This window comes from Dryas octopetala, chromosome 6, assembly GCF_963921425.1.
Source record: "Dryas octopetala chromosome 6, drDryOcto1.1, whole genome shotgun sequence".
Classification (NCBI taxonomy): Eukaryota; Viridiplantae; Streptophyta; class Magnoliopsida; order Rosales; family Rosaceae; genus Dryas; species Dryas octopetala.
The window spans coordinates 3,561,970-3,589,915 of record NC_141371.1 but is presented as its reverse complement, the minus strand read 5'-3'; the positions used below and the strand labels follow the sequence as shown (position 1 = coordinate 3,589,915).

The following is a 27,946-nucleotide window of genomic DNA, read 5'->3' as shown; positions in this document are numbered from 1 at the left end:
TTGCATGGTATAGAACAATCAAATTCTTAGCTTTATGTTACTAAGCAATCGGCGTCATAAATTATATTGTAAATACAAAATAGGCTGGAAGATGTTTTTGGTCTCTGTACTATGACTGAGTCGCACTTTGATTTTCATCATTTTAATTTACTTTTTTTAAGGACCATATTTTTATTAGTGTCGCAAACAATTCCAATTCGTTAAAATTGAGACGAAAAATGCCGACTTGGCACCACCTAATTAGCTCTGAAGTAGATAATTTTGACGAATTAGACCTGATTGTGACATTAATATAACCACAATCCTTGAAAAATGCAAATTGAAATTACGGGAACCAAAGTGCGACTCAGTTATAGTATATACTTTACTATAAACGTCTTTTGGCCTACAAAATGTCTCGCTACCATAGATTATACTATAAATACAAAATAAGTACATACTTTACTGCTTAAATTATAAGTTTTTCATTTTATCTAAAAAGAGAGATTCAAATATGGAATCTCTTCAACATTGTAGAGAAATATATCATTATATTACAAATTAATCACTTAAGATAATAACTTGCCTACTTTTATAGGGGCAGGCTTGTGTAACGATAGTAAGTAAGAGAAAAAAAAATAAGGAGAGGAGAGAGAGAGAGAGAGATACCAGGCGTTTTAGGTAAGTTATTCTCATTATTTAAATGATAAGTTTGAACATGTGTTTTGAATTTATTTTATTTGTTAATCCCTTAGCTTTTTTTTCTTTTTTTGGGTCAAATTGTTAATCCCTTAGTTATGTGTGCTTTGTTCATACAAGTAAGGTCCACCTAATCCTTTAGCGCGTGTATTGCACGCGTTGTATGGAGTGCAATTGTCCTAATTGATGGTAGCTGGTAGGTTGTTCTCCTAATAAGATGTGTGTATTTGGTGTCCCTATTCTCTGTACTCGAATAGAATAGAGCATATTATCCTTCGGTATTTGTATATGTTATCTTATCAAATTGGATGTGGATTTGGGTATTGTTGTTGTAGACTTTATGTTTGGATCCATAATGGAAAACAACAAATATCATTATCATATATACACCGATCCTTATGATATGTATGGAGGGTGCTGCTTGCTCTTTTTCAAGTTTCAACTAATTAAATTATATTAGGGTTTGAAAATTATGGATTAAGGCATAATAAATAAGTCATTGACTTGCCCATACGATGGGTTCTTATAAAATCTTCTTCCCCTTCATTTTTGGAGAGACTTTTAATTTCTTACATGTATTATTTATGTGATATTGGTAGTGGCGCTGCAATGATGTTAAAGGTTGGTCCTTTTTGCAATGTTTCCGTTTTATCATCAACTTAGCTAAGATTAGGTTGGTAATACTAGGAAGCCCAAGGTCATTAATTGAAGTTTACTTTCAAGGAAATATCTTTTATTTTTTTATTCTCCTATATAAAGTAGGATTTACTATACATATTTTGAACTAAGAGAATGCTAGTTGATAGAGTGAACTCACCAAATTAACGATTTACGTACAATCTGTATGTTTAGTAAAATTAACTATCAATCTCATATAAAAGTGTTAAGAAACAAAATTATAAAAAGAATTGAGTTTGATAACATGATCATCTTATCCTTAATGAAAACGATGAGTAGCAATTGCTTTTAAAAATGATGTCTAATCTCATTGAGTAGGATCTGAGGTCATCCTACATTGAATAATTGAGTTTTATTGTGCTTCCCTTGATTAAGGCAAACAAAATGTCTCACTTGCCCTTTGATTTGACTGAATCATAAGGATTTACAGCAAGGACATGATACATTGATACCTTTGTCAGTTGATGCATGATGTATCACAAAAGCCAACAATTAGGAGACACCCAAATCACAAACTTTATATTCTTGGTTTATAGGTAGGACCCTCCAAAACAAAAAGTAGAAAACATATAATACAAGTTCGACAAGTGATAAGACAGTCTGGGGAGTAAAGTTAGTAAGTTCCATTAAAATCTAAGTCTATCATGGTGACCTTTAGTGCGGACAGAGATATCAACATCTACCTCATTGATTCAATGGTAGAAAATTCGAAATTATACTTTACTAATTCATGGTTTACCCGTAAAAACATCTAAGGGTTTAAAAATATCTGTATCATATAATCCGAAAATTATTCAGCTTCCACATGCTAGCATTTCCCCTAAAAATGTTCAATAGATCGAAATAGTGATTAGATATGATGTATGAATATAATCCGAAAGGACCAATTGATTAGATGTGTGTGTGTGTCTTGTATGTAGAGGACAATTAATTTGTCTTAATTTGGCTTTTTGCTGCAGGTGTAGTAGTACCATTGCATAAGTTGAATGTGACCATATGAGAAGCCAATGCCAAACCAAATTCACAGATTGGGATTAGTATTCATGGACCACCACTGAACCAAAGCATGGGCAGTGGGCTATGTCCACGTGGACTCCTGACCCGATAAGGGATTTGGCACCATCACATATGGACCACCTCACCACCCCCAGTTTGTTTATGGAGCATCTTTTCCTCTTCTCCTGTTTAGTGCAAGTGTTATCAGAAAAGTGAATGCTAAATATTTGAGGCCTCAAATTAGTTGACTGAACAGTGAACGCAGGTGTTAGGCTGGAGAGCCTGGACGTGGGCATTGATTTGGAGGGTGTGTGACACACCAAAAAGAGATTTGCAGGGTGTGAAATTCACGTGCATGTGTGCATGAACTTCACGTGATCGATGTCCCTGTTTCCATGTTCATGGTCGACTCTGATATCCAACAACATATATGAAGTCTGTGCCTTCATGAGGTCATTCATGAGCCCACTGGGTCCGTCATTTGCAATTTGCATGACATGCTGTCTCTGATTCCCAACCACATATATGTTGCATTTACGAGGATGCATGTGTTTAGCTTTAATTAGTGCCAAGCAAACTAACAACCCCAGAAATTATTTGGCATCAGAATGGTTAGATATCATAAAATCCAGTAAGAAACTGTAATTGATATGCATGTAAACATCAGTTCCATTCTTTCAAAATATGAAAGCAAAATTTGGAAGCTACTTAAACCATTTCTGTGATCACGGATTTAAGTTAAGTTGCACCTAGTTATCTTGTTTAAGAGCCATCATTAAGTAATTTTCATTGAAAAAGTAGTCTTTCTTGAACTGCATATCTTCAAGTTTTACTGTACGTCATTGCAGTAGTAGTTTATGATTTATGACTCAAAGTAGTTGCTGTAATTTCCTTTTGCGACAGACTACAGTACTGGGGTCTAATTTGTTGGCTCTAATTTGCTATGTGTTAACTTCGAATACATCGTCCCAGCTATATAACAACTGGGTTTAGTGTTGCTTAGCATGTTATCAAAGTTATAATTTGCTACGTATTTCCTTTTGTCTACCTTGTCACGTGTAAGCTTGACATACATTAGTTTTAGTTTTTAGAATCAGTGGTTGTCTGATAATTAATATGAAGTGTAAATTGAGAAACAACCTCAAAACACTTGAGTGGAACTATAATTATTAATTCAGAGCAGGGTTTAAACAAACAAATACTGTACTTAGATGTGTAAACAATGGCTCATGTGGAGAAAATGACAAAATGGTTTGCCTAAACATGTTGGAATTGGCATGAAGATCCCAAGTAAATCAAGAAATGACAGAGATACTGTAAAGAAAATACAGCATAGGATACAGCTAGTACAGGGTGCAAAGATGTGGGAAGAACAGAGGATAATATATATATAAATAAATTGATGAGCCTTCATGGGATGATAGAGGAGGCTACAATACTGCAAGGACTGACCTCCAATAATTTTATGCATGCCTTCTTGGTTGAGGGGCCTTTTAAATGGACCCAAACATGGATCACGTTTTATCAGCACTAACAGTCTCTGGCCATTGTCACTGTCTTGCCTGCAATCTGCACATGACCACTACACCCATCTATCTAATCTGCACAGATATATATATATATATATATATATTAATTTATGATTGAAAATATTTTGAATGCTCTGAATAATATGCAGAGGCACAGTGCCAGGGTACTGTATATAAACAACAACCAGCCTGGTTTTTATCTTATTTCTTGTTTTTCTGTTTCACCAAAATCTTACATTTATACACTGATATTTAAATCTCCTGCTATTCATCTTAAAAAAGGGACTCGATCCATAGCATGTGCAAAATTATTAAAATATTGAAATAGCAGGCATGCATGGTTTCTTGTGGTAAGATAGATATATAATTGTTAATTAGTACTATAGTTTGGCTAAATGAATCAGGAACCACCTGTTTCATATGTACATCTCCTTTTTAAATTTTAAGTTTGGACACACAGACAGGGCATATGTTCAAAACACTTTAAGTGGCAAACAAGCATTAATTAGAGAGTAGAGGGCTGATAGGGGCAGGGCAGCCTTTTTTTTCAATTATTAAATATTTTATTGTGTGATGAGAGCAATCATTTTTCAGGTTTGTCAAGGGCCCATCTCTTTCTATTAATATATCAGGTTTTTTTTTCAATTATTAAATATTTTATTGTGTGATAGACTGATAGGAACCACATATGTCAGCAGCAGAATATTTAAGCAGAAGATAAATGACTAGTTGTTGCTAGATTTTGACAGCAATCCTCAGCTGTTGGATTTTAACTTTGGAAGACTCTATAGTGTGAATACGTATGTCATACAATCACTTGGACCATAAAATCTAAAGGGTTCGTTTTTTCCGTACTAAGATTTAGATTTATGAACCGCTGAATCTATTCACATTACATACAAATTCTCACTCTATACGATTTTCTTAACTTGCTCCACATCGATCACTTGATCACACAGCCAAAATTTGAGATATATATGATCCGGTGTGATCGATCAATATGCATTCGGACATTTGGCTTTGTCGCTTTTATACAAGAGTAAATTCTATTCGGACTCTTCAAAGTTTGTACTATTGGAACTCCTGCATACAGGCCAGCTATACATGGGCTGTACATAGGTTGTACGTTGTTTTAATAAAAGACTTATATGACGGTGTGCTACAAGCCTACAATTGTCCTGTGGTGAAAAGTCTAACTTGTTTATTTATTGCTTTCTGAAAATGTCGTGTATGAGGTTAACAAATACGGATTCAAAAGTAAAAGACAAGATGATAGAGTGGATGAGATAGGGTTACAGATATGCTAGAATAGTCTTGCAATGCAACTTGATCATCACATGATGTAATGGCAGATTTGATAGTTGATACAGATCAAAACAGCATCACATCAGAAAACTAGTCCACATTTGCCTATATGCAACTTGCCTTTATACCATATTTCGTTCATGATTGAACAGAGATATTATTCGATCATGTAAGTGTTAAACCCATAAGTAGAACTTATCCTTGAAAACCGGCTTGCAAGTAAAAAGTTTATGAGCTTTAACAATCTGTAATTCGTCTTTAAAGTTCTCATTAATCAGTATGGTAACATCAGATAGTAATTACTAATTTGTGCATATACGCGCGCAATGGTTCCTTGAACAGTGATTCTTTGGCACTCTGGCACCATTAGCACAGGACAAAATGGAATTCAGTAAGACAGCTTTTGAATATTTCATAAAAATCATCACAGGACATTGAAAACTAGCTAGTTACAAGCATGGAGTATTTCATCTCTGTGCATATCCACAAGTATCCAGGTCCAAGGTAGTCCCTAGCTACATTACAAACACCCTCCGAAATATGCCTGCACTACTAGTAGTAGATCGAGGACAAAAAGTAATGTCACATAGGAACCTAATTTGAGAGATTTATGGTCATACCATTGCATTTTTTAAACTTCACAAATCTGTCATCAGTGGAGAACAAAAAAGAAATTCTAGAATTCTCCTTACATATTTCTTAAGGACTACTTTAATATTCATAGGGAAGTATATATCCTGTTATAGGTTATCGTTATCAGGGTTTTTTGTTGCACAAGGATCAGTCTATAGGCAGCTTTTCTTGTATGTATTCTGGTAATAACTTAAGTTTCAGCAGTAGTTCAGGCAAATCACTCAAAAGATGCATTTACCAAGAAATCAAATTCCAATGATAGGTTATTATATAATAGTGAAATACCCATACTGCATTGTAATTGCCATCTATTCACTGACAGTTGGCTCACCATCATTCAGATTAGTAGTTATGATCTGAAATCAGAATATTTCCTTACAGAAAAGTTTTACAGAAATTAGCTGGAAACCATCCACCACCAGAGAAGAAGAAAATTATGCAAATGAAAAAGAAAAGTTCTTTAAGATTCGAATGTCCCAGTCACTAAACTCTATTCCAAGGTGAGAAGCAAATGAAAATCTCTTTGCTTTTTCACCAAGAAAATTATCTATTTGCCCTCCAATGAGGCACAACTGCAAGACTTATGTACCATTTAAAAAATAATAATAATTGTAATATACAATGAAGAGAGAGCACCTGTGGTAATTAACTAATTAAAAGCAAGGAACCAAATGCATCAGATTTGACTCTTCCTGCATTTAACACAGTACAATTGCTTTGCAGGTGATGGGATGCATCCTAGGGAATAATCCTGACTCAAACTGGGTGAGATGCCCTAGCACAACTGCACAACCAATAGAATAAATTAACAAGTTAACAGATAAAGAGAAGTAGTACACTTTTACAAAGGGAAAAAGAAATTACAGAAAAGAAGGATTATCAAGGATTAATTCAAAAGTACAACCTACAAACCATATATTCCTATTTATATCCATTCTAAATTTCTAATCTAGATTTACTGATTCCCTATCAAATTTTAAAATCATAATATGTAAAGTAGTGAAGGGAAAGAAAAAGGACCCAAGTACCCAACTGTTAATCCATTAGAGAATTTGGTCATAGGCCCATAGGAAAAACGATTGCAAGGAAAAGCCCAGACCAAATGTTATAATTAGTGGGGTTCTTCCTACAATAGGACCAATAAGTTACGAACTTTTCATTACTGCAATTCTTAATGTTGGCATATAGGATTGAAAAAGCGTACATAATGATCAAGTCAGTTGTGGCCATAGTAAGTGTTTCTTCTTTTACATGGCCAGAATGGCTACAAATTAATGATTCACTCACTTGGTTTGCAAAACCATGTTAGTTGTTCAACAAGCCACATTATGAGAGTCTTCAAAAAGACCTTTAGATTAGAAAAAAAAAAGATTTCTTCATCAAACACCTTATAAGTATTGCGGGTAGCTCAATTGAAAAGATTGTAAAATTTGCCCATGCACCTAATAAGCATCAATCAGGCTCCAACATTTCCATTCAATGTACTCAATGAATCAGTGGGATCACCATAAACCATGGGCTCCAACCCCATCCTATATACCCTCTATGAACATAATTGGGCACATGTAATTATGCCACGAATGGCCCACTTAAAACCTATGTATCATGAACATGGGTTTGGCTTGAGCCTTAATTTTATAGCCTCATGTAATGAGTTATTCTAAATACCAACCCATCTGATAAAAACCAAATAAATACACGGGCCCATATAAATTGGACTATTTAACTTGAACCTCATATGATATCTTTTTTTGTTTTTAACCCCACATGAGTCTTCAACTTACAGAATTAGGTTGGAATTTAAGTTGGGAACTTGGGAAGGACTGTGCGTCACGTGCGTAGTGTGCACAGTTGGATGAGTCTTATTGGGGTGCAACGTACATATTTGAAGCCTCCATCCCCGCCGTTGTTCAAGTATGTGACGGCAACCTACGAGCCGTTGGATTTTTCTGACAGCCTGGTTGATTGATCGATTCCATTCCCAATGCTCCCTACTTTTTGTGTTCACGCGCCATTTCATGCTCGTGGAAAACAGTAACGCATACCCGAAGGGCCAATCAAGTGGAAAAATGTTGCAAATATTAAGTTTTTTTCTAAAAAAAAAAAAAAAAACATGTAGCTCAAGTTCCACATTTTTTTTTTCTTCCGGACTAGGCAATTGTTTTTCCTTGTGCCAGAAGCTCCATGCTTCGATGGGTGCCAATTCCTTCCAATTTGACATATTACTCTAATGTGTTCGATCTCTAAAGTTTTGAGTGTAGAATTTGTTGTTACACAAATTTGGACTCGGTAGTATGCGAGGTCTGACTTCCAATCTGAATGATTATGATCGATTACGTGAGATCAATAAGGGATGATAAGGTTCTTTGCAAGATAGTAGAAATGAGGTCAAGAGAAGGGTAGGCACCTGTGTGGTACAAGCTTAAGGTTCTACAACACTCAAGTTTGTAAGTTTGATAGAATAAAAGGTAGTAGGTGAGAGTAATAAAATGTGTCTCCCTTACCTTCCTAATAGTGGATCTCTTTATAGTGATCATGAATGAGAGTAACTTGGTGAAGAAACAGGTGCACCCAGGGATATTGGGTGGTAGCTGACCCTTTATGGTCGAGTCGGAAGATAGGTCTAGCCAATCTTCCACGGTCGGGTCAGGAGGTAGTCGACCTTCCATGGTCGAGTTGGAAGGTAGGTCTAGCCGACCTTCCATGGTCGGGTCAAAATATAGATTGGTTTTCAGGATAATTCTACTGGATAGGAATATATGTATCAATATAATCATTTTTAAAAATGTAGATATTAAGTTTTGATTATCGACCAAATTATAAATAGATAATTAAGTGATCAACAAAGTAACAAAATCTTAATAAGATCAACCCATTAGCATGCATATCGTACTAATTAATTGGCAGTTTGGCACCGTCGCTTTTGCATACGGGTTAACCATTTTAAAGATAGATCAAAATTGTCCATGTCATCCTTCATTGTCATCCATTAGTGTCATGCTTGGAATGTTTTTTTTTTTTTGGGCCCATGTCATACTTGGAATTTTTAATTAAACAAGTTTTATCTTAAGGCAAGAAGCGCGTGGAGGGAAGGGAAACTGCTCAAAGCTTGAAAACTGTTAATTTTGGTGAATGCTTAAGCTTGAAGATATTATGTGGGTGCTTTTAGACTTTTAGGGGTGTCCCCAACTCAGATTTTAAAGGAGTTTAATGAATTTTAAAATCCATAGAATCTATCAAAATCCAAAGGAATTGGGTGGAATTTTTATGGAATTTGTTATGTGTAAAAAATGCATTCAAATCCAACCAAATCCATCCAAATCCATTAAAATCCTTCACTTAATGAAATCTATGACTTTTTGAGGACACCTGGATTTCATTAGAATCCATTAAAATCTGAGTTGGGGACACCTAAAGTTCATTGGAATCCATTAAAATCTAAATTAGGGACACCTAAATTTCATTGAACTTTTAAAATTCAATGAAATCTAAGTTGGGGACATCCCCCTTAGTTGCTTTATATTGTGAGATATTATATTTGCTTGAGATAGATATTATGTGGGTAGTGGGTGCTTACACTGTAGCACAGCCCATTTGAAACCTCCTGTCGGTCCTATTTTTGGACTGATGCAGGAAAACAAAAGTTGGGAGTTTTCACACATTTTATGTTATCGAGTTGGTGAGTTTATTAATTGTTGACTCTTCTCAAAATATGTGGTTCACGCAGATCCGTTCACACAGAAAATTACCCAAATAAAAGCATAAAAAAATGTACATAGAATGGTCCGTTAACAAGAGGCACAAGGAAGACTGACACGTGGCATGTTCACCCACTTATGGAAATAGTTAGATGATGCTTTTTATGTATTGGGACTTTAGGATATTAGGCAGCTGTATGATTCGTTTTTCTTTATTTGTGATATTTTAGGCTGTATGTTCACCCAATGCATAGCCTCCACGTGGTTCCTGAATCGTGATGAGCAGACTCTCTATATATAACCCCTCTCACCCTTTGCAGTTTCTGAAACTCACAAAGCAGTTATTAGCTACTTAATTGTTGTTGCAGTTCCAGTACTACTGAGCTTTTAACTTCGATCTCCTAGAGAAAACCCTCCTTTGATAAATATTAATTAGCAAGTATGAGCTCAGCAAACTTCGTAGACATCATTATTGCCATCCTCTTGCCCCCTCTTGGTGTCTTCCTCAAGTTTGGCTGCCATGTCAGTACTATAAATCTCTTCATCACGCCATGATCGAATTATATAAATTATGCATGTCATAGTCATATATATGTATATGTGTGTGTGTGTGTGTGTGTTTTAATTGAAGCCTGAATTAGTATATGTTTATATGATGCAGTCGGAATTCTGGATCTGTTTGGTGTTGACTATTTTGGGGTACATCCCTGGGATTATCTATGCCGTATATGCCATCACCAAGTGATCTACTTCAATTTCTGTAAGCACCCACCTCTCTTTTTTCCTTTTTTGGTAAGTTTCTTTTGTTTTGGTCACTTGAAAAGGAAAAAAAAAAAAGGAGTTAAACACGTACCTTAATTAGATATTTAGATCAAGTCATCACCACATGTCATGACCTGCAATAATTTATGTTTATCTAATAATCGATCTGGTCTGTGTCTTTGAGACTCTGACAAAGAAAGAAGAAGAACGCACTCTTCTTACTCTTTGTTTTTTTATTGGACAGGCGATACAGATGTGAAGGGCATATCGGTGTCTTTTTGTTTCTGAATCAAGGATAAGCGTTTGATGGATAATACTTATTTGGTGCAGTAAATGGATGGTTGATGCTATTATTATTATTTTATTTTTCTTTTTGCTTTGAAAGTTGACACTTCATGTAGCGTACGTGTCTCAGTACTGTTTGTTAATTTTTTTTTTCCTTTCTCCTTGATTTTATCCTTCGATCTCTATCTATCTGGTTGTAAAGGTGGGCACGTGTTAGCCTGGTAGGGCCAATATTGCTAATAATTATAACAATGTTTTTAATGTACAAGGGTACCTAAATTCCTTTCCAACTCCTCAAGGTTTGTACAATCTATTGGAACTTCTGCAATATTTGTGGGCTAGATTTTCAAAACCATGTTGTTTGCAAGCTGCAATATTTACAGAGGTCCAACTAGCCACACTAAATGATCTCCAATCTCTTTAAAGTTTAAACGCACTAAAAAGTCTAAAATGATTATCTGATTTAGTGAATGACACTCAATTAATGTAAGAGGTAAAAAGTTTTGAATTAAATTTTATAAACGAAAGTTATTAATTAATTAAAAAACAAAAATATCTTCCAACACCTTCAGTTTAAAAAAGATGAAAAATATTTTCAAACATTGATAAGCATCAAGCAGACTTACCAACTAATTCTTAATCTAGTAACATTTCTCTTTTTAATATTGAAAGATATGTAAAAAGCATAAAGCTCCCACATCGCATGCATTGCACAATGAATTTAACTGTTGGCCAGGATCATAGATCATAAACCATGGGCTCCAAAGTTCAATATATGGACCCTATATGAACATAATTGGCAATATGTAATTATGCCATCAAATGCCCACCTTGAAATAATTATATCATGGCAATGGGCTCCAATCCTAAATAGACCATCTGATCATAAACAATAAAAAAAAGAAGAAAACAGCCCATAGAAAATGTAAAAATCAGATTTGGCTTGTTGGCATTGGTTTCTTTTCGTTTTTTATGCGAACGCAAATGGAATATAATTTGACCCCCATATCTGCCACGTGGGAAGGCGGATTAGTCTTGAGATTTTGGGACTTTAAAATTGAGAAGGACGGTTACGTCACGTGGGTAGTGTGTGCACATTTGGATAAGTCCAATTGGGTGCCAACACATTTGAAGGCAACATCAACGCCGTCGTTTCAGAATGTCGCGCGGCAACCTATGAGCCGTTGGATATTTTTCTGACAGCCTGGTCGATTCCATTCCAATGCTCCTACTCTTCACGTTCACGCGCCATTTCATGTTCGTGGGGAACAATGTACCACTTCGCATGCTCCAATCAAGAGGGAAAATGTAGCAAATAATATTGAAAGAGAAAGATGGGTGCTTTGTGAAAAACACTTATATCCGTCCTATATGTTCAATATAAATCTTGTGACATATTATGAGATAAAAGAGATACACACATAAATATAAATATATAAGATAGTCTTATAATTATTATTTTTTTTGTATTTTTTGTTAAGTCATAATTCATCAAGATATATATTATCGTTGAGTTGAGTATTTACTCATCAACTATTTATGTTATTAGAGATAATATTTTAAGTAGGACCCTTCAATTCTATTATATAAAGGAGTCACAAACTTACAAGATAATGTCACTATCTCACCTAAGTAATATTTTCTGGTATCTATAACTATAAGTTATTTAAATCTTTCAAAATTATATACATACCCAATAAATAATAAGGGTTTAATCTAAGATTCTAAAACAAGCCAATGAGCAATTTTTTGTTTTTCTTTTCATTAAACAAATGATTTAACGGTGAAGCTACTCAGAATCACGAATTTAAAAAAAAAAAAAAAAAAAACCAACTATCCTCTCCTCCTTTTAGCTACCCTCAGGGCTCAGGGCCAACTCACTATCTCACTTCTTCGTCGGGCTCCATGGCAATGTTGTGTACCAGTGTACCACCACTAGACCAAATATACATTAGCCATAGTACAGTGTCTTTAACATGTGGATACGTAATGCCTAAAACGCCACCATTAATTTGAGCTTCATGGTCAACTAGTCATATAACTCCTATATTTGGGCCCAAACATAATATACTTACTATTTAACTTTTTTTGTTTGGTTCCTAATTAATCTACTATTAACTATTTAACTTTAAGCTCCTAGCCTCCTACTAATTTTCTGATAAAAAAAAAAAAGAAGCTCCTACGAATTCTAAAATTAAACAAAGGAAATTTCTTCCCTATTTGATTAACAAAAGTGTTAGACGACCTCCTTAGTTGTGCCTTGATCAAAGTCCTATGTGTATTATGTACGTTACATGAGTTTGGGTTTAAATGAATGTAATCAACATGAAATCATCTTGGTTGATTTAGCTTGATTGTAATTAGTTCAGGCTTAATTGATTATAATCAACATATATGAAGTCCGCTGAGTTGATTTAGCTTTATTATATTGGATCCTATTAATTAGTTGTAATTAGCCTAGTTGACTCAACGTGGTATATGTGATATATAATATGTGATATATACCTCTTGTTGGTGATGAATAAAAATTTTTTTTTTTGTCAAGAAATAAAAATCATCGAATTCCCATTTTTCTACAAATATGACAAATTTTTCTTTCCCCTGATAATATGACAAACTATGTCACCAAATGATAAGATGGACACCAAAATATGATAGACCCTTTTGGAGGAGAAACTATAGGAGTAAATTCTATTTTATGGTATCCATGGTTACCAAAAAAAAAAAAAAAAAAAAATCCAGTTTATGGTATTGACAACTCATTTGGCACCGACTGAAGATAGGAATATGTATTGAAAAAAAAGAAAAGAAAAAGATAGGAATATGTAATATTCCATAAATCTAATTTAATTAAGCAATCTTTATCATAGACAAGAAGCGCGTGGAGATAGGCATGCGCGTAAAATTGAATACCAAAACGTTTATTTTGGTGGATGCATGATACTTAAGCTCGAAGCTTCGCTATATTGTACATGCATGAAGTTTAATGTCTACGACGTGTGTCCTTTTTATTGGACTGATGCATACGCGCGTCCTTAGACTTACTAATTTAATGCTTGACTTACTAAATTTTTACAGTCCATCAAATAATTTGTTTGTAGACTACCCTATTTGTGAAAAATTAACCTAACTTTGGGTCATTTAGTAAAAAGAAATTGATTACATAAAGAGAATTTCATATCTCCTTCTCTCTCAAAAATGTAAAGAAATTGATTTTTCAAAAACAATATTACTAGTTGTCCCACATTTTTTTTTCACATTTGTATCCTATCTGATGTGTCATTATTTTACTGAAAGAGTATTTTCTTTTTCTTTTTTAGGTTTTATTTTTTAATTTGTAGTGTCTAATGTATGAATGACATGTAAGATGATATGAAATTGTGGTATAAAAATGTGGTAAGTGTAGCATTACTGTTTCAAAAAATCAATTCCTTAAACCATACGGCTTTAGAAAAAAATATTCCCTAGAATGACCCTTAACAATAAGCAGCACATGGGAGACTGACACGTGCCATGTTCAGCCATTTATGAACCTAGCTGTATCTGTATGGTTCTTTTGCTTTATTGAGAATCTGGGATATATAGGCTGTATGATTCTCTATTTTTTTTTTTGGTCGACATAGCTGTATGAATGTCACAGAACCCCCAAAAGTAAGATTTACTCTGAGGAGCTTTACAAGGCTAAGAAACCGCGTACATGATACTATTATATGTGCACGCTGCACCCAATGCACAGCCTACACGTGTTCCCTACTTTCCTCAATCCTCGATCATCAGCAGCGCTATATATATAACACCAGTAATTCTGAGACTCTCACACAATTCACAAACCCACAAATTAAGCACTTTGCTACTTGCTGCAGTACCACTACTACTCTCTCAAAGTTCTTCTTTTAATCCTCCAAAAGTCTCAAAAATGCCGAGTGAAGGCACAGCAAACTGCATAGACATCATCTTGGCCATCATTTTGCCTCCTCTTGGTGTCTTCCTCAAGTTTGGCTGCCATGTCAGTACCATATATCTCTTCATCACCCCATGAATTTATATATGCATGTCATAGTCATATATATATATATATATATATATATGTTCTATGTGGGTTGAAGCCTAATCAATTGGTATATATGTTTATATGATGCAGGTGGAATTCTGGATCTGTCTGTTGCTGACTATTTTTGGTTACCTCCCTGGGATTATTTATGCCATCTATGTCATCACCAAGTGATCTACTTCATTTTCTGTAAGAACCCAACTATCTAATTCACTAAAATTATTTTCTTATATTTTCTTTAGGGGGTTGTGGACCTGTGGTGTGTGTGTATCTGTAAATTCTTTTCTTATGTTTTAGACTTTTAGTCTTCCAGAAAACAAAATTTCTTTTTAAAAAAGGAGTTAAAACTACATGGTTGGGCAAACAGATCGACTCTTGAGTGGGAGAAAAACCTACCTAAAACTATTGTAGACAACATGTGTTCCACATTCATTGGTTCTAGTTGTGATGTATGAATGTGAGAGACACTTGTTATCTTATTGAATTGCCACAGATACAAGTAAATTTTCCTTGGGCCCATCAGCCCAGCTACTCAATTTGGTTAGAGAAAATAAAGTGCGAAAATGGGGCCTCATGAGTCATGACATGACCATAATGTGTTTGAGACTTTGACAAAGGAAATCATCTTACTCTCCGTTCCTTTTTTGTTTTTTATTGGACAGGGTACAGATGTGAAGTATATGTCTTTTCGTTGCATTAATCAAGGGCTTGTTTTCAGCCGTTTGATGGATAGTACTTATTCGGTGTAGCCAAATGGATGGTTGATATTCATGTAGTGTGTTTTAGTGTTCGTTCTTTTTTTTTTTTTTATCCTTGATTTTATCGTTGTCCCTCTCTATCTTTTGTAGAGATGGGTGGCTGCTATTGTGATGAATATCTCTTAAAACATTAATTATTTATTAGGTCGCTATTGTGATGAATATCTCTTAAAACATTAATTATTTATTATTAGTCAATGTGATTTGGGTTTGGAGGTATCATTCGCATTCTGAGTGCATGCTTCACTTGTTCTTTGTAGCCTTCTTATTAAGCAAAGGAACAAGTCATCCCATCATAATCTTGAAATTTTTAAATATAATTAGTGTATATAACAATTCTTTCACAATAATTGATAACACAACAAACCTTAAATATAAGTGACAAGTTCATACACCCATAGCCTCTCTTGAAGGTGTCTTATTCTTCTTTTATGTGGAGTACGCGAATTTTTTTCTAAAATATAATTTGTAAAATATGATTAAAAAGAAATTCTTAAAGTGTACACTGTACTATGGTAATGTTCAAGAGGTGCGAATGGCCTTTAAGCCGAAACAGAAACGTTGTTCACCTCCATATCCTAACATGGCAGAAAAAACAATAAAGGAAGGTGCCTCGCATCTGCGCACTTGCATCATGAATTCATGGCAATTCCATATTCAAGGGGGTTGTGAAAAAAACTAACTTTATGTCACTCACTTCGTTTTAATACTTGATCAATATTATATTGTTTTACAATTTTTCTAATCAAGGTGGTTGAGTATCAAACTATCAACCAAGTTTTACCAAATTAAATATAACAGTGACAATCCATGGACAGATCAAGAAAACCCTTATCATATCCAAATTGACAACCTTTTATGATATCTAATTCCACATTGACATGAATAGGCATTATCCAGAGTTTTCCCCCAAAAGCCACACTGATGTGGCATTAAAATGCTCAACAAAGAGAAGATCACGATCAGCAAAAAGAACACTTTCATCGACTATCAGACAAAATGACCAGAAAAAAGTATCTCTTATATCTAGATTAATAGAGAGGTTCACCGTATATAACTTGGGAGGGAATATAAGAAACGATTGAAAAGTGAAAAATTGAGAAGTTGTTGCCTCAGTTTACATCAACTAAATACACAACAATTATACGAAGGAATTGCCTCCGTTTACATCAACCAATATGCAATTGAACATTTGCAACATTTGCAAGCCTGCATAGGCACTAGACATGAAGAGGCAGAGAGATACAGGAGGAATTCTTTAAGTGATTCCAATTTTTCTCTCATCCTTTGAACTGCCACTCCCTACGGCACATGGGGCAATGTGCCTGAGAAGTCTGTGAATTTACCCATTTTAAGATGCAATGAAGATGGAAGGCATGGTTGCATGCACCCCAAACTGCAAGATATAATAATAATCAATCAACAACTAACATTAAGTTGTATCAATAATGAACAAAATAATTCATATCATATAAAATGATAGACTAGAAGAAGCACAAATTAGAACAGTAATGCAAAATGTGAAACGTCAGAAATTAGTTACAATGATGATCGCTACAATCCAATATGTTTTGTACCTCTCAAATATGTAAAATCAGATGACAGAAGAAGATTTCAGAGTGTTCTACTGGTTCTTTGTTCTCAAATGTCCCTTAGGTATATGTGTCACCTCAGGTACTACATATATGCTAACTGAAAAAGGGTCCCCACTTTATGGTTCAATGTGAAACCTTATGTGTCACAAGGTTTATCAGGTTGCACATTGAATAAACCTTATGTGTCACAGAAAAATAAATCTACCTTCCATTCACAAGAATATAAGGTTTGACAGTTAGTTGGGGAACTGTCATCGCTGTCCATTACAAACCATGTGCAACATGCTGTTATAAGGTGTTGGCATAAGATCTAATATCAGGTATTTGAATCGTAGGAGGGTAGTTCATAGGTGAAAGAACGAGAATCCAAATGCTGCTTCCTGTAAATTAACAATGAACTGTATATTCCATAAAAAATTCTGCCAGAGCACCGCTATGAATTGATGCCATTAGATGAATGAGCAGCAAGGTCCACATAAATCATAAAAGTCAAGTGTGAAAAAAGCATGGCAGAATGTGGATGCAGACAACATGTGAGTCACTTCTCAACCAGTCTATAGGGCAATATGAAACTCATCTGAGGAATTTGTGGGCATGGATCTTAACAGTAAAAGTTAGGTGAAACATGAAACACTACGCAAATGCTTCAAATCAATTATGTTAGCCACTTACTTAATGGGCAATCATCCCCAGGGAGCTTACAATCAGGACAACAACCATCAAATGCCATCCTACAAATCCCACATGTTTCATCCTGTGCATCCCATGTCCATGAAGCAACAGCATGCCACCTACAGGTAAAAAAGGATAAGAATAAAAGCTCCAATAGATCTCATCTCAGAAAGGGCACATCAAGATTAAATATACACAGATTCACACCTGCAGCAATTGATTAGTTCCAAATTGATCAATGAACATAACATATAGAGAAGAGATAAAGAGGACATACTCTGTTTAAAATCCCAGCAGATATTCGCAAAGAGAGTTGGGTCAAGAGAAAACTGTTATTTCACAACAAAGATGTTTGAAGTTTAGGCTAATTAAGTAGCAAACAAGAACACACCAGAGCAAATGGGATTGTCATATTACTATAATCATCAAAATACTCGCACCCAATAAAGACTGGAAGAAAAGCATGCTAGAGATATAAAAAGTTTGCATTTTGAAAGAGAGGAACAAAATAACATAGTAGAAGGATACGCAAGACCTTGACTTTCATCCTCCTAATCCTGCAACTGCAAAACCAAAAACCTAATTGTCAGAGCAGTGAATGATAATAGGCTCTGTTTAGTTCCATGGATGTTGACATTGGCCCTTCCAATGCCGAATCCATGGTGATTGGGTTTGATCTTGGCATTGTATTCCAATGCCAATGTGCCCCAAAATCAGGAATTTCAAATTCAAAAATGCTTTTAGCTGATTGTTGGAACCAAATCTACTTACCCGATACAGATTCCTCGTTCCTCAATGGCGATCGCAAGCCTGGAGCTTCTCGGATGTATGATTGTCACTGCAAAACCCTAACCCTAATGTTCCAATTCCGATTCCCCTCTCTCTGTCTCTGCGAGCCCTAATTGTATCAATTTAGGGTTCCACACCACTCTAGCAACTGACAAGTGTAAAAGGAAGTATTGCGTTAGTTAGTATACTTACTTTACTGTTTTTTAAATTAAAGTTAAAATTTGCTTTAGCATAGAAAAAGGAAAAAACAAAATTTGCATTTTATATCCTCCAAAGAGAATTTCTGTTTGATAAAAAATAAAAAAGAATTTCTCAAGAAAGAAAAATTCATAAAATTATGGGATTAATGTCATTTTGTTCCCCAAATTATTACACTTGTATCAGTTTATTTCTTAAACTTCTAATTTGAAAAATTAAGCACTCTGCCTTTTTTAATTTTGCCAATTGAGATTCTTCTGTCAATTTACACATTTTTCATCCAAATTTTTTAGGGTAAAATGGTCTCTTCCATTTAGCTCTTATCATTTTTTTCTCATGCATCATTTTTCCCTATTTTATTTATCGCTAAATTTTGGTTAATCATCCCGACATTTTAGATGAAAAATGTGTAAATTGACGGAATAACTTCAATTGTCAAAATTGAAAAAAGTCAGGGTCCTTAATTTTCCAAATTAAAAGTCTGAGGAACAAACTGATACATGTATAATACTATAGGGAACAAAATGACATTAATCCCTAAAATTATTGGTTTTAACTTTTAACTTTTAACTTTCATTTGTCTTTTCAGTTTAGGGTAATGGGCTGCAATTAACCATAGTGGGCCGGATCATGGGTGGAGAAATTCCCACATAGACCATTACATCACTATGAAGCCCAAGTCATAATTGCAAGGATGAATTCCCAAATAGGCCCATTACATTGGAAGTGAGGGAGCACTAGGGACGGGTCGGGTCGGATGGTTCTGTCCCTTGAGGCTATTTTTTAAAAAAGGAAAAAAGTTTGTGTTTTTTAATCGTGATTCGTGAATAAGGAAAAATCAAAATCTTTGGTAAGTAATTAGGCAAATTAGAATTATAAACTATGGAGAGATAATGTATTAATTGTTAGGACATGTGTCAACAAAATAGATGAAGGACGGAGAATATTCAGACAATCTTAAACAGAAACAGCATATTTGAACTCCTGGGCTGGATTACCTTCTAAGTGATTTTCAAAGATGGAAAAAATTACTCACTCTTGATGATTGAATGAGCCACAGAAAAATATATGGTTATATGCATGTATGAATAAGGAACAGACAAGCTTCCATGTATAAAACCAATGCGTGAATGAAAAAAAAAAAAAAATAATGTAGACATCCAGCCAACTCACTGATATATTTTCTGAATCATGTATTACAGCTTTGATTTTGCTAATAGAATCCTCTGCCTAGATTTCATATTTCCCTACCAATAACTCACTTGTAATTACCATTTATGTGATTTAGATCTTGGTAAACATAATGAATAATGGTCAATTCATAGAGCAAATCAACAAGAATTTTAGTGTTTATGAATAGAAATACATACAACATGACCATAATCTTTTAATATTGATTGGTTTAATTCTCTTGCATATACAAGTAAAGTCATTAAATTTGCACCAACGCAGATACAACACCATAATCCAACGCAGATACAACACCATAATCTTCTAGTATTGATTTTGATATCTGATGCATTGTCAGCAATATTATTTTCCTTCCTGGATGTAATCTTCTAGTATTCATTAGGTGTCCCTTGCTACTCTATATATAGAATAGGATGTTGAGGGTAAGAAAGCACACAAAGACTTTCTTCTTCTTCTTCTTCTTCCCTAGTTTGCATTTCATTTTTGAGAGCCATGACTAGAAAGAAGGTGAAACTAGCCTACATCACCAATGACTCTGCTAGGAAGGCCACTTTCAAGAAAAGGAAGAAGGGCCTGATGAAGAAGGTGAGGGAACTCACTACTCTCTGTGATATTGAGGCATGTGCTATTATATATAGCCCTTATGACCCTCAACCAGAGGTTTGGCCATCCGCTCTTGGAGTCCAGCGCGTCCTCGCGCATTTCAGGAACATGCCTGAAATGGAACAAAGCAAGAAGATGGTCAATCAGGAGAGCTTCTTGAGACAAAGGATTGGGAAGTCCAACGAGCAGCTGAAGAAACAACGAAAGGACAACCGTGAGAAGGAGATCATGAGAGTGATGTTCCAGTGTCTGACTGGGAAGTGCCTGCAGGGTCTGAGCATGGTGGATTTGAATGACCTCGGGTGGCTGATTGACCAGACCTTGAAGGAAATTTATAGCAGGATGAAGAGGGTCAATGAAGAGGCTCATAACCAAGTCCTGGTACCACCAACAGTGGCTGCAGCAGCAGATCGTGGCGTGCTGAGGAGTGGAGAGAACAACATGCAGGCGGCGATGGAGAGGCAGGCTGCTATGGAGAGGCAGGCTGCGGAGATGAACCATATGGATGTCATGCAGAGGCCTCAATGGTTCATGGAGTGTAGGAACCCACCACAAGAGCATATGGGGTTTGCTGGCCCTAGTGGGGATGAAATGATATCTCCATATGGGGATCAAAACCCCAATGCTTTTTGGCCTAATAACGGCTATTTCCCGTAAACAATTTGGTGTTTGTTTGTTTTTGTATTGTCTTTGAGTGATTTCTTTCTTGTGTGTCTTGCTGAAAATGTTTTTAGTTTTCGAACCACAGGTTATCTTTTAAGTCTTTTGTCTTTCTTGAATTTTATGTACTGCAAGTTAATGAAACAGTAGTTGGTTTTTATGTTCATGTCTTCAGTGTTTATTCTCTGATATTCGAATATCTAATTAGTCTTTCAATATCAATGGAAATAGCTAGAAAATCTACATATAAACATCCATGGAAGGAGCATTGGGGATGAGTGTTGTGTGGATCTTATTTTCTAATCCCCATCAAAGAGGACAAAGATCTAATTAATAGATCCTTTTGTACATAGTTAAGATTTTTGCTATGCCAATGAAAGTTAAGAAAAACTATTGTGTGAACGTGAGAGAAAATCAAGGAACCAATTAACCAAAAAAAAAGAAAATTACAAGACTGATTAAATAAGAAAAGTCAGTGGAGTTGGATGTTTTTCACAAACTGTTACATTTCATGGATGTCCTTTGATGTCTGTTTAGCATTATACAGTTCTGCACTGCAATATTTTCAAAGATATAGCTAAAAGAATTAGTTCAAAGGGGGTGTCTAGACATCCATCAGGATATGAAAGATGAATTCTGTTGTTCATAGCATTTGAAGGCAAACTTTGACCCTTTAATCAGCCCTAATTTTCTAGAACGAAAGAGTGTAAGAAAACTTTCAGACAGTAAATCATAAAACTCAATTAGTTAGTGTTAGAAGGACATGTGTTCAAGAAAAAAACAATGAGGGACATGGCAACTTTTATGCTTTCTGCCATACAACAAATGGAGGAAGACTTCAGGCTTGCTTCAATGTTGTAATGACATGAAATATGAGTTATCCCTTTAACAAGCAATCATGGCCACTTTATTTTCTCCTGCAGAGGACAGGACCTAACTAGACAACCTAGAACGCGAGTATATGGCTAAACTGCTGTAAGTTCAAAGAGTTCATCCTGATCCAACTATAACCAATGGTTGTATTGTTACAAAAGAATTTTATCGATGAACAATTCACGTAGTTCTCAAGAATTGCATGCGTTAATCACAATTCACGTAGTATTTGCTATATATAGTACCCTAATCATGAGGCAAATCATTCAATGTATTCTCCGATGCAGAGACTACGTACCTACCATATATATTTACTCAGCGCAGAATAGTATTAATTCTTTCATTCATCTTGTAGATATGGTCCATATATTTTGTTATAGCTTAAGGTAGATATCATTCATATGAGGTATCAATTAAACCATATGTTTTGTAGTGTACACAGTGATGATATGGATGATATCACTGGATGCATAGTACTAGTCAACAATATGTGATGATATGACCGATGGTTGTATTGCATGAAAAAATGTAACGGTGACCAATTCACGTAGTTATGAAGGATCGCATATGTTAATAACAATGGATAAGATGTTTTCCATATATAGTACCCTCATCACGAGGCACATCATTCAATTAATTATCCGATGCAGAGATTACCTACCATATATCGTTCATCAGCAAAATAATAATAATTCTTTCATTCATCTTGTAGCAATTATCCGTACATCTTTGGTTATTGATTAGGGAGATATCCTTAATGTGAAGTATCAAACCATCTTTTTTGCAGTACACAATGGTTATGACTGGATGGTAACAAAGGCAGATAACAAGGGCTAATTACCTGTACAAAAAGATCCATCATATTGCACATATGAGAAAAAGAGGGCACAGTTTCTAGAATTAAATGACACTTGTATGTAGTGCCTGCTGCATCTCCTGCAAACTGTTTCACTTTAGAAGGAAAATTTTCCTTTACATGTTTCCTTATCTTTTGAGTGAAAACATTATTTGTCTAGCAGTAAAAAGAAAAGAAGCTAAACAGCTGCAAATGGGAAAATGATGCTTAAATAGGTTTGAGGGGTTATAAATTTTTCTAATATTATGAGGGAAGATTTTTAAGGTTTAGATTGGTTCTGGAGTCTCTTGAGTGTATTCTGTTTGTTCAAAGTTTTGTATCCTGTTTCGAAGGCAGTCAATTCAAAAGAAGAATTTCCACATTCACATATATTATGCATTGAACATGATTCCCCTTTGAAGAGGTAAAAGAAGGCAAATTTAAAATAATATTACTCATAGCTAACTTTTGATAGCTGCAATTCACCGTATCTCAGTTATCTGCTGAATCTTGTAGATTGAACACAACCATGGACTCAGCATCAAAAGTCAGTCAATGAAAAGAAAGGTGTAAAATTGGTCTTACCAAGCAAGTATTGAAGTTTGACCATATGAATTCAAAAGCCTACAGAGACCTCTTAATGGAGGAGAACTAGCTAGTCTAAGTCAATTTGATAACTTTTGGAGATTCCATTAACTTTTCAGACCCAGAGATCTCAGAAACTGCAGAATTGTTTATTCTTACATTAAAACTGGTGGGACAAACAGGCAGTGAAATTCTCTCTGAATATAGAGGAGCAAAAGTAGCACTACTATATTCACGAAATTTACTATGTATCCAGTATAATTTGTTATACTGGAAGTAGTTGGAGGGAGGAAGAATTACCTTTTGTATACATGCAGACATGTCCAACCACACATACACTGATACACAACCACATTGTCAAATGATTTCAACACTATATGGCATGTATGATGTATCCCTATATGAAAATGAAGTGGCATTACAAAGTACCTTCTGAGATGTTCAGGGCTATAAGAAATTAAAATTCCTTAAATGGCAAAGTGAGATTTTTCCACTTGTAGATGTTAAGAACAATTTTAAGTGTACAAATCTCAAATTATTCTCTAGAAAAATGCACTTTGCAAAACGTAAAGAAGGGTTTGCTGCAAAATATCTATTGGGACCTTTGGAGTTTGGAGGGTTTGTTTTAAACAAAAGTTGTTCAAGGCAGCACATGAACCATCAAAACGTACTCATAAGGGATCTCAGAAAAGGGAAACTTTTACTGATTTAGATGCTCACAGTTCCATACAGCTATACAAAAGTGCATGACAACACTCACGGCACCAGTAACTTTAGGTTGGCATCACTAGTGACTTGTTTCACATTGTTTTTTCATGTCTCAGAATATGGACGTTTAAAGGAGGGGGAACCATTCAGAGGGAAAATTAAAGTGGAAGGCAGAGGAATAATTTCCAAATGCTGCTAAAATTAGTACAGTCCGAACCAACAACGAGTGATAGAAAATTAGTGCAATGTTCACTGCATTTAATATGAGACCTTAAATCAGTTCACCAAATGATGTAGTTTGGTAGTTGAAGTGGCTTAGGTTGAGCATCTTACATATTAACCTATGTGACAGTATTTAGCTATTCCAATTAATGAGGAATATTTCCAAACACAGAATGATTGGCCTTCAGCCCAAACTTAATAGAAGGGTCATCAGGAATAGTTTTAAATCAACCCTTGAGATTCCAAAATTAATTAATTACTTCTAGGGTTTCTTTTGCAGAATCTTGTGAAACAAGTTGAGCAAGTTGTTTTTTATTGATCAAATCTTGTTTTGATTCAGTGCTTAAGGAGTTAAAAATTTATTGAATGACACACAACATGCATAACATGCTCTGTTTCTGGTTCAAATTGATCTACAGGGGTCTCCTATTACTTCGGAGGATTGTTCAGTATATTGTTCTCTATCATTGCTTTCTTTTCTGCTAGCTGTACTTGGGGTTTTTGGAGTGGAAATTCTGCCTAGCTACATTTGTTTGTCATAATAGGCTTTAAAAATATCTATATTAAAGTAAAATGCTAAAAGAAAAGACAAAGGTGGGTGGTTGTGCCTTAAACCGTAAAGTACAAGATAGAGAACAAAAAGCATGTACCATGCACAATAATTTGTGGGAAGAAACCACAACCTCTGTTCATGGAACTGTGTTAGATTCCAAAATTGTAGGCACTTACTTGGATTTCAGCCAGTATCTTGCTAGAAAAGAGACTGATAAGTTGCTTGAATTAAGAAGATTGAGTTCGACTCTCGTCCTTCCCCGTCTTCTAAAACATTCTTGTATAATCCTTCACATATTACATGAGTTGATTGATCCGTAGACGGAGCAAATTATAGTAATTTGTTCCAACCTGAGACATAAATAAAGACGAGGATAGTCTTTCTAAAACAAAAAGGACTCTCAAAATCTAAAGGAACCCCATGCACAACCAGTTGTATGCAATAATTTATCAAGCCATAGGCCTCCTTTATACCAAGGCTCAAAGGAACCAACTGCTGATTTATCATAATTCTTCTGAAACTAGGTGAAGGAATACTATGTCAAGGGAATGTTGAGGGTTGCAAATCTAAGGGACTCTATATGCTCTTTAAAGATTTTATGTACTTCTAGACAAAAAAGATCTAATTATTATTAACTTTATATTTAACAAGCTCAAAAATCAAGCTGCAACTGTGTCATAAATCAATTGAAGCCACAACAAGACTATCATAGGACTGCTGCAGATTGCAAATCAAAAGGCAAAGCTGAATTTCTAAACCACAATATTGATTGCTGACATGGGAAGATTTAAAGTAACTTAATTCTATTTTCAGTGGTACAAATATAATTGTACATTTTTGGCCATAAAATTTAATTGTACATTAATATATATACTAATAATTGTTTAATATCTTGAGCCTGCTGCAGTTCTTATTTCATCTTTATCCTACTAATTTATTTAAGAATACAGTGGAGAACTTCCACTCTGATTTTTGGTCTCTCAGTACTAACCACTTCAGCCAGATTCTTGGTGCTTAAATCTATATACAACTAAAGTTGTTGCTTATTAACTTCTAGATTTTAGGAAAATCAACAGCCATTTGAAACATTTTAAAAACCATAGATATAGGAATGAACAAAGTTGAAGCACAATTAATGGTAGTCAATTATCTGTACTGAGGAGAATAGCAAAAGCTTTGAATTACATAAACAAATATAAAATACATTTATTTATAGTGATTCACAAACTAGATACAACATTTTGAATAAAATAACAGTACAATGACACTAACAAATATGCATAGTTTCTTGTATATTAGGGCCTTGCAGCTGGGTTTACAGTTAAGGTTTGGTAGTCAGATTCCGAGACAATGTTTCTGTGGATTTTGTCTATGTAAGCAGCAGCTTTGTTGTCAATTCCAGGCTCAGCTACGCATCGATCTCTGTCATAATCGCTCGGCCACACCCTTCCTGCACTCATATATGAATACTCATTGGTGTCGTCCACTCTGCGAGGCCTCCCGGACTTGAACAAGTTGAAGAATGAGAAGGAAGATTTCTTCTGCCTGTTGTTGCCTCCCATAACTCTTACACACAACAAGCACAAGCTTAACTGAGATGAAGAAGGCTAGTTCAAATGTAGACTCTATTTGGTTTATAGTGGCAATGAGGCTACCCCTGTATTTATAGTAGGAAAAAGTACCCTTTGTGTTTATGATACTGGAGGGTAGAGAATCTGGAGGATTCAGACTGCTAAGAAAATAATGTGTGGTTGAGATCACATCTGATGTGGGACACGATCACAAAATGACAATTTGTTGGTAAAAACATTGGAGACCAGAGAAAAGAAAAGGCATATTTCCTATGGTCCTCTGCTTTTGCAATTGACCTAAACAGCCTTATTGAAAGTTCACAGTGCATTTCTTGTGTATTTCCCTTCACTTTCTTCACCTTTCAAAGATATTATTGGCACTTTAATTTTTCTAAGTACTACCGTGGACCATGCATGACAATTTAAAAAAATATATCTTGTAATAGTGATATTGCACCTAAAATTCATTGCTTCCCACCTTTTACACTTCCATCTTCCACATCATATAATTGTCAATTAATGATGATCAGCCAAAAATACTGCCTACCATGTCCTCTTTGCTGGGTTTTTAGTTTTGTTATCTGCAGTCAATTATTACCATGTCTTATCCAGAGTATGCTTCCCAAGTACATGCAAATTACCATCACATGAGGCATAAAGAAAGGCAAGAAACTTTACTGTGTGTTTTATAATTTGATTTGATTTGCTTTGCATTCGCGTGCATTTTACGATGTATTTAATTCACAGATACTATCTATGATTTTGACACTGCACAAGATAACCCTCATGATCTAAAACTTGTTTAAATTATGATTCTGCTTGTATGAACAGTAAAATTGGCATGATATTAGTGGGGCTTTCTTAAGAAAAAAAATGACTATTTTTGCTTTCACCTTTAAAATAAGACATACAAGAAATTGTTTATGGCAAAAAAAAAAAAAGGTAGCTACTATAAAATCTAAAGAATGCAGCAGGTATATCTGGTCAAAATTCCTTTTTCTTTTAGACTAACTTGGTTCATGCATTTGCAGTTAAGTTAATTTATAGTTTCAAAAGCAAAGGTTGGAACCCTTTTCTTCTCCGAAGGCTTCTGGTATGCTCAATCATAAAGCAGTCAATTGCATTAGCCGTTAGAGAACACCATAGCATATGACCATTATGCACCCAATATAACATAGTTTTTCAATTCTTATTGGTGACAGAAGCTGCTGATTATAGCAATCAAAGGGTCTGAAATTGCACAGAAGCCAAGCTTTTCCTTATGTAGCATTGAGTGAAAGCTGTCTAGCTTTAAGGTATCTAGAAATGCTTACTAATAATAAGAGTTAGAGTTTGGCATTCCCCAACTTTATATTATGAAGCACGGAACTTTTATTCCCACATGCTTTTCAAGTCACTAAAATAATGGTTTCTTGCTGTAAATCACATTGATTAATTAAAGTTCATACAATTTTAATTCTTTGTGAGCAGAGAATCATGCTTGATTTTCAAAGTACAAAATTGTTTTAAAGATCAATG

The 27,946-nt window shown here is 34.9% G+C and overlaps 4 protein-coding genes and 1 long non-coding RNA gene across 7 annotated transcripts; 3 read left to right on the top strand and 2 right to left on the bottom strand.

Moving 5' to 3' along the window:
• Positions 1-3,502: 3,502 nt before the first annotated feature.
• LOC147281217 (uncharacterized) lies at positions 3,503-4,237 on the bottom strand. The gene is made up of 2 exons (XR_015123127.1): positions 4,118-4,237; positions 3,503-3,953 (listed from the first exon to the last, which is right to left on the bottom strand). It is a non-coding gene; the product is annotated as an uncharacterized LOC147281217 (long non-coding RNA).
• Positions 4,238-9,811: 5,574 nt separating this feature from the next.
• LOC147281216 (hydrophobic protein RCI2A) lies at positions 9,812-10,892 on the top strand. The gene is made up of 3 exons (XM_086246612.1): positions 9,812-10,039; positions 10,179-10,277; positions 10,524-10,892. Exons 1-2 carry the CDS (start codon positions 9,959-9,961, stop codon positions 10,260-10,262), a joined length of 165 nt encoding a protein of 54 aa, XP_086102738.1. The 5' UTR covers positions 9,812-9,958; the 3' UTR covers positions 10,263-10,277; positions 10,524-10,892.
• Positions 10,893-14,200: 3,308 nt separating this feature from the next.
• On the top strand, positions 14,201-15,531 carry LOC147281215 (uncharacterized). The gene is made up of 3 exons (XM_086246360.1): positions 14,201-14,570; positions 14,706-14,804; positions 15,278-15,531. The coding sequence occupies exons 1-2, from the start codon at positions 14,262-14,264 to the stop codon at positions 14,787-14,789; spliced, it is 393 nt and encodes a 130-aa protein (XP_086102486.1). The 5' UTR covers positions 14,201-14,261; the 3' UTR covers positions 14,790-14,804; positions 15,278-15,531.
• An 839-nt stretch (positions 15,532-16,370) lies between these two features.
• On the bottom strand, positions 16,371-18,586 carry LOC147281214 (anaphase-promoting complex subunit 11 RING-H2 finger protein). Of its 2 annotated transcripts, XR_015122913.1 has the most exons (4): positions 18,412-18,586; positions 18,169-18,203; positions 17,918-17,969; positions 17,690-17,759 (listed from the first exon to the last, which is right to left on the bottom strand). XR_015122913.1 is itself a non-coding variant. In XM_086248055.1 (3 exons), the coding sequence occupies exons 2-3, from the start codon at positions 17,696-17,698 to the stop codon at positions 16,654-16,656; spliced, it is 174 nt and encodes a 57-aa protein (XP_086104181.1). In that variant the 5' UTR covers positions 17,699-17,759; positions 17,848-17,866; the 3' UTR covers positions 16,371-16,653. The 2 variants fall into 2 exon arrangements, 1 of the variants encoding a protein (XP_086104181.1); XM_086248055.1 differs by lacking the exons at positions 17,918-17,969; positions 18,169-18,203; positions 18,412-18,586 and adding exons at positions 16,371-16,769; positions 17,848-17,866 and having other exon boundaries at positions 17,641-17,759.
• Positions 18,587-20,310: 1,724 nt separating this feature from the next.
• On the top strand, positions 20,311-21,078 carry LOC147281213 (agamous-like MADS-box protein AGL80). Of its 2 annotated transcripts, XM_086248706.1 has the most exons (2): positions 20,311-20,838; positions 20,914-21,078. In XM_086248706.1, exons 1-2 carry the CDS (start codon positions 20,311-20,313, stop codon positions 21,076-21,078), a joined length of 693 nt encoding a protein of 230 aa, XP_086104832.1. The 2 variants fall into 2 exon arrangements, with proteins under 2 accessions (XP_086104832.1, XP_086104831.1); XM_086248705.1 differs by having other exon boundaries at positions 20,311-21,078.
• The last annotated feature ends 6,868 nt before the right edge of the window (positions 21,079-27,946 follow it).

Bases quoted from the DNA above. Each gene is read 5' to 3' on its own strand.
- LOC147281216 (XM_086246612.1), top strand. From the start codon at position 9,959: ATGAGCTCAGCAAACTTCGTAGACATCATTATTGCCATCCTCTTGCCC. The intron at 10,040-10,178 runs GTCAGTACTATA...TATATGATGCAG, and splicing joins TCCTCAAGTTTGGCTGCCAT to TCGGAATTCTGGATCTGTTT.
- LOC147281215 (XM_086246360.1), top strand. From the start codon at position 14,262: ATGATACTATTATATGTGCACGCTGCACCCAATGCACAGCCTACACGT. The intron at 14,571-14,705 runs GTCAGTACCATA...TATATGATGCAG, and splicing joins TCCTCAAGTTTGGCTGCCAT to GTGGAATTCTGGATCTGTCT.
- LOC147281214 (XM_086248055.1), bottom strand. From the start codon at position 17,698: ATGGCATTTGATGGTTGTTGTCCTGATTGTAAGCTCCCTGGGGATGAT. The intron at 16,770-17,640 runs GTAAGTGGCTAA...TATATCTTGCAG, and splicing joins TGGGGATGATTGCCCATTAA to TTTGGGGTGCATGCAACCAT.
- LOC147281213 (XM_086248705.1), top strand. From the start codon at position 20,311: ATGACTAGAAAGAAGGTGAAACTAGCCTACATCACCAATGACTCTGCT.